At 36.9% G+C, this 6,000-nt stretch overlaps 1 protein-coding gene across 4 annotated transcripts in view; it reads left to right on the top strand.

Moving 5' to 3' along the window:
• Window positions 1–1,656: 1,656 nt before the first annotated feature.
• Window positions 1,657–6,000, top strand: part of LOC127572743 (SMC5-SMC6 complex localization factor protein 1-like) — a 28,964-nt gene continuing 24,620 nt past the window's right edge. For 2 of the 4 annotated variants that reach the window (XM_052020330.1, XM_052020332.1), the window contains exons 1-3: window positions 1,657–1,787; window positions 2,543–2,702; window positions 4,566–4,710. Coding sequence is in view for 2 of the 4 variants with exons in the window: in XM_052020332.1 (XP_051876292.1) it covers window positions 1,768–1,787; window positions 2,543–2,702; window positions 4,566–4,710 (325 nt within the window). In the remaining 2 variants the exon portion in view is untranslated. Of the gene's footprint in view, window positions 1,788–2,542; window positions 2,703–4,562; window positions 4,711–6,000 lie in introns of all 4 variants that reach the window. The other 2 variants (XM_052020329.1, XM_052020331.1) reach the window with 1 other exon arrangement.

Here is a 6,000-nt window from a genome sequence, read left to right as displayed (position 1 = left end):
TCGTCATAAACGTTTCATTTGACTGTTTTGGAGAAATCCTGAGGTTGTGATAATCATGATTAGGATGAAAGTTTATGTATCTCAAGTCTTCTTTCTCAGTCAGCAATATTTTTATAATGGTGTATAATTAGGAATTTTGAATTCTATCTTTGTGATCCAAGAATCATGAGATCCAATAAATTGCCCTCCATTGTAAGGGTTTCTTTTAAATAGTTTTTGTATTTGGTCATTTGGGAGTAATTCTTTAGTCATTAACCTTACAGACATTTGATGTTATCACCTGTCAATTTTGCTCCCCTCCCCACATTTCAATTCCATCAATTTAATAAATTCAAATTGGAAGCAAGGCCAGCCAATGGTTATTATTGTACACATTCAATGCCTGTGACCAAATACTAATTTCTCCATAGACCTTTTCATCATTTTGTATGGGTTATCATTTGCCTGCATTCATAATGAACTAAATTGGGGGAAAAAAGTTGGGCAGTAAATATAATACTTTAAGTAAAAAGTTTTTTTTTATTAGTGAGTGATTAGACATTACTTTTGAATTGAAACAACACAGATGTAGGAATTTCTCTTTGCTAATCATAGAACTACCGAAACCCAGATTCTCATTTTGGCACTAAATACCTGGTGCTGTGAAATTTTCATATCATGCAAATAGTTGCATTTAATTGCTGGATCTTGAAGATATTTGTGAATTGTATCCTTTTCAATATAAAAGAAATAATGCAAATCGTTAAGGACATGTATGTTTAAAATTTCTTCTTGCCAAATTCATTTTTCTTGTATTGCTTTATCAAATTGATTTTTCTGTTTGTTGTGTGGCTCACAAATCAGTAAATGGTGTACTTTAAATGCATTAAGTAATTTTGCCACTCCGTAGCTCAGTCGCTCATGGAAATCTTAATACTGTTTTTATACAGAATATAGAATGTCTTGAAGTCAAAAATTAGTGCAATATTCTATTTACGCTGAGTAAATTGTCATTTTACTGAGTAAATTAAGATGGTGTTTTTTTAAAAAAAAGTAACAACTAGAGTAATGGGGGGGGGGGGGGAAACGAGACTTTGTGCTTCAATTATTTTTTAAACGTAGCAATGTGTCAGTGGTTTGCAGTTGCACTCATGCACCGGTAGTTCTAACAAAATGATGGTGCAGTCTGAATGTTTGCATGGAATAGATGTCTGTTGTTGACATTTTATAAATTGCTCATATATAAAAATGAGTATTATTGATCTGTGGAGATAAAGTAATGGCAGTTAACTGATAATTTCCCACAATTATCTAAGTGCTAATTTTGTTGATTGGAAAATTTGCTTATTTTTGACATTGAAAAGTCTTTTAATATTCACACGGTACAGGAGTTGGCTTAACAAAGTGAATTGTGTCTTTCTTATTGGTAGTTGAAAGTAAAATTTTGCATTTATTCCCTGCATTTCAACATTCTGAACAGGGGAAAAGTACTTTTAGAAACATGTGGGAAATTCTCTTAGAAAATGGCTTTATATATAGAGTTTGTAATCAGGTCGAGAGGTGGTAAATTTAAAAAAAAATCTCACACTTTGCATGTCTCATTGTTAATAAAAACACTTCTTCTGCTATCCACTAATTTTAAAGTAACTTTTTAATCTGGAATTTTAGATCCTGTGTTTTACAGTGAAGAACCTTGCCATCGACCATCAAATCAAGAGCTTTCTTTTTGGAACTGAAGCCACTTTATAGATTAGTACTAAAGTACTATTTTGACCTCTTTGAAGCTGAATGGAGGCTTTAAATAAAAGGTAATTAGAACGTATTATAAGGATAAGGTGGAATTTTTCCTGCTGCAGGATCTTGAGTCTTTCTTGTTAATAGTAGTGGGATCTGAAGTGTTACCATGGCTACTCCACATCAACGACTGACTAACAGTAAAAGGGGTCCTCTTTTGAATAAAGGGTGGTAATAAGGTAATGGAGGTTTTGTCTTCCTACTATGTTAAAATTTCTATGGAATTTTGAAATATTCCATTAGCCTATTTTCATCTATATCCATCCATTTCCTGCAGGTTCACGTGCCTGTCTAAACGCCTCTTAATCATTATTGTATCTGCTTCCCCCACCTCCCTGGCAGCACATTCCAGGCACCTACCACTCTGTATTTTAAAAGAAAACTTGCATCGCACATCTTTTTCCCCCTCTCACTTTAAAGCCTTGCACTCTAGTATTTGGCATTTCCACCCTGGGAAAAGGTACTATCTACCCTATCCACGCCTCTGATAATTTTGTATACTTCTATTAGATGTCTCCTCAGCCTTCAACACTCCAGAGATTTTATTTGTGCAGAATTGGTGCAGCATTTGGTTTTACTGGGAAAGTTATGTTGACATGTGAATTTGCAGTTTAAATTCAACTATAATGGCTATTTAGAATAATGCCTGTGCTGTTTTTTTTTTTGTCTGGGGAAGGACTTGAACATGATCAAGATGTTGTTATACCTATTTTCAAAAATTGCTACAACGATTGAGATTATAACAATGTTCTCTTTCACTGTGTAATAGCTGTTATGAAAACGCAAACAATGGTGGTTCTCCTATCATCCCTCTGTCTGTCCTTGCAAAAATTTTCCTGGAATACGCTGATGCAATGACTAATCCTGTAGTTGTTTTATTGGATTGTGTTCTTCAAGCAACTAGAGCATTGGTTAAAAAACCAAATGATGTAAGTAAAATTGATCAAAACAAGCAAGGTATAGATTGGTTTGCAAGTCGTTTCTTTATATTCAGGATGTGGATCTCTTGCATGTAAATAAATTGGATGTTTTCTATACACGTAGAGAATGTGAAATTAAATTGAGGGTGATTTGCATTTATCATTTAGTCAAATTTTTTCAATAGCATAATTATGCAATTAAAGTTCTGGTTGGTATGAATCATGATGAATAGTATATTTAATGGTCTTTGGATTAGGTTCTGGTTCAAGGCCTGTTAATATGATTTAGAAACAATTGGCTATCAATAGTCACTGAAGTTTAATTTTTTTTCTCAAAAGAAGCAGAATGGACGATTTTGGCAGCTGATGCCTGTTCTTCCTTTCAGTAAGATCTTGGGTTAACAGCAACACTTTCATACACTAACCCCACATCCCTTAATTAATATCTTAAAAATAATCTACTGATAATATACTTGCTGATTTGGTCTCCATAGCCCTCTTAGGAGAGAATTCCAAAGATTGACTATCCTGTCCTGATTTGCTGATCCCTTATTTTGAGATGGTGATCCCCAATTCTAATTGTGCAAGCCAGAGGAAATGTCATCTCAACATCTATCCTGTTAAGGCCCCTAAGAATATTGTACATTTCAATGAAATTAATTCTTTCTTAAACTCGCAGTACAGGCTTAGTCTGGCTAACCTCTCCTTGTATGACAAATCCATTATCACATGAATCAATCTGGTGAACCTTTGCTACACTCCTGTTGCGTATGTTTCTGTATGTTGGGAGACTAGACTGTACACCATATTCTGAATGTGGTCTCTCCAAGGTCCTATATAATTGGAGCAAGATGTCTCTATTCTTGTACTCAAATCCTCTTGCAAAAAAAATGCTAAGACTTTTTTTGCCTTCCTAATTGCTTACTATACCTGTATGTTGACTATAATTGGTTGGTGGACAAAGTCACCTTTTTGATCTCAACATTTTCAAAAAGTGCTCTCTGCTTTTTTTTCCTACCAAAATAGAGGTTCTCCCATCTTTTCAACCATGATATCATATCTGCTATCCACTTAAACTGTCATATCACCTTGAAGCCTCTACATCTTGCATCTCACAAGGAAACCTGGCATGATGCCATCAGCAAACTTAAAGTAAGATAAGAGATCTTTATTAGTCACATGTACATTGAAACACACAGTAAAATACATCTTTTGCGTAGTGATTTTTGGGGGGGCAGCCCACAAGTGTCGCCACGCTTCCGGCGCCAACATGGCATGCCCATAACTTCCTAACCTGTACATCTTTGGAATGTGGGAGGAAACTGGAGCACCCAGAGGAAACCCACACAGACACGGGGAGAACGTACAAACTCCTTACAGACAGTGGCCGGATTCGAACCTGGGTCGCTGACGCTGTAAAGCATTATGCTAACCACTATGCTACTGTGCCTGCCACTTGTACTTGATCCCCATATCCATTGCTATATATTGAGAGTAGCTATGGCCCCTATTATCCAAAATCCATGTTGATTTTGCCTGATATTATTTAAGTACCCTGTTACCAATTGGTTGTAATGGGGCAAAATATTGGAATCTGACAACAGGTTAACTGGTATGTGGTTCCCCATTTTATCATCTTAACTACTGGTGTGTGTGTGTGTGTGTGTGTGCGTGTCTTTGCTTGCTCGCCACCTTCCAATCTGTGGGAATTATTATAGACTCTATGGAGCTTTGGAAGATGACGGGCAGTGTATCTCCAAAGCTACTTTGTTCAAACTTTGATGCAGGTTATCAGGTCCTTTTGTAGTTTGCTTTATTTGGATAAAATTCTGTTTACTCAAATTTTATTCTGATGTTTTTTTTCTTCAGAAGGCGTTCTATGAAACTGCCTACATCTTGCATGGCATATTGGGAGTAGTTGTGGAATATCGACTTCTGTTAAACAGACTACGTGGAAAATCATTATCTGGTCGAACTTGGGATGATTTACAATTTTACATTCCTATATGTTGTCAAGGTAAATTGGTTTATTTATAGTTGCATGTACTGAGGTACAGTGGTAAAACTTTGTTTTGCATGCCATCCATACAGATTATTTCATCACATCCAGTACATTGAGGTAGTACAAGGGAAAAACAATAACAGAATACAGAATATAGTGTTATAGTTACAGGGAAAGTGCAGTGCAGGCAGACAATAAGGTTCAAGGTCATAACAAGGTAGATTGTGAGGTCAAGATTCTATTTTATACTGGGGTCTGTTCAATAGTCTTAAAACAGCAGATGGAAGCTGTCCTTCAGCCTAGTGGTATGTGTTTTCAGGCTTTTGTATCTTCTGCCCAATGGGACGGGGGGAGAAGAGAGAATATCCGGGGTGGATAGGTTCTTTGATTATGCTGGCTGGTTTACCGAGGCAGTGAAGTGTAGACTGAGTTCATGGAGGGGAGGCCAGTTTCTGTGAAGTGGATGCGGCTCAGCACAACTCTCTGCAGTTTCTGGTAGTCTCGGGCAGAGCAGTTGCCATACCAAGCTGTGATGCATCCAAATAAGATGCTTTCTGTGGTGCATTGATAAAAAGTTGTTGAGGATTGAAAGAGACGTGCCAAATTTCTTCAGCCTCCTGAAGGAGTAGAGGTGCTAGTGTGCTTTGTTGGCCATGGATCTGTGGTTGGACCAGGACAGGCTATTGGCGATGATCATTCCTGGAAACCTGAAGCTCTCAACCCTCTTGACCTTAGCACCATTGATGTAAACCCAAAAGACAATCCGTTGTTGCCTTAAATACCCATTATGAATTTATTTTCAGAATTACAACTTTTTCTGTAGAATAATGTCACAAGATGCTTCCCACTAATGTTGCAAACAATTTGAAACCAACCTAAACAAGTTGATATTGAGTTACGGATGACTGATGATCAGAGTCTTGAATGACACTAGCCAGTTTGTTGGAAAACCAAAATCTAGAAAAGCATGCTTGAGGTTTCAGCAGGAGATGTGTTGAGGTAAGAGGGGAGTTTGTCAATTAGCAATTGGTTCGTGAGTAAGCATAAACAGGTGAGCAGAAATTCATTTTGAGAATAAACTTGTACCAGGATTGTGAACAGAATGGTTTAGTTTCCTACAGATGACAGTTGGATGTATGGTCAGTCCCTACAGAACTTTGCTTGTGAAGACAATATTTGGCTAAAATATAGCTGATGAAACTTCTGCTCCAAACTCTGGATGCCAGATAATTCAGAGATGCACAGTGAATGAGTCAAAAGAAGTGATAATTGTGGCAGATGGCACTTTCCAGAAGATAGCATTGA

The sequence above is a fragment of the Pristis pectinata genome, chromosome 7 (genome assembly GCF_009764475.1).
Source record: "Pristis pectinata isolate sPriPec2 chromosome 7, sPriPec2.1.pri, whole genome shotgun sequence".
NCBI classification, from domain to species: Eukaryota; Metazoa; Chordata; class Chondrichthyes; order Rhinopristiformes; family Pristidae; genus Pristis; species Pristis pectinata.
The sequence above is the reverse complement of the archived record's forward strand: the minus strand, read 5'-3'. Positions and strand labels throughout refer to the sequence as shown.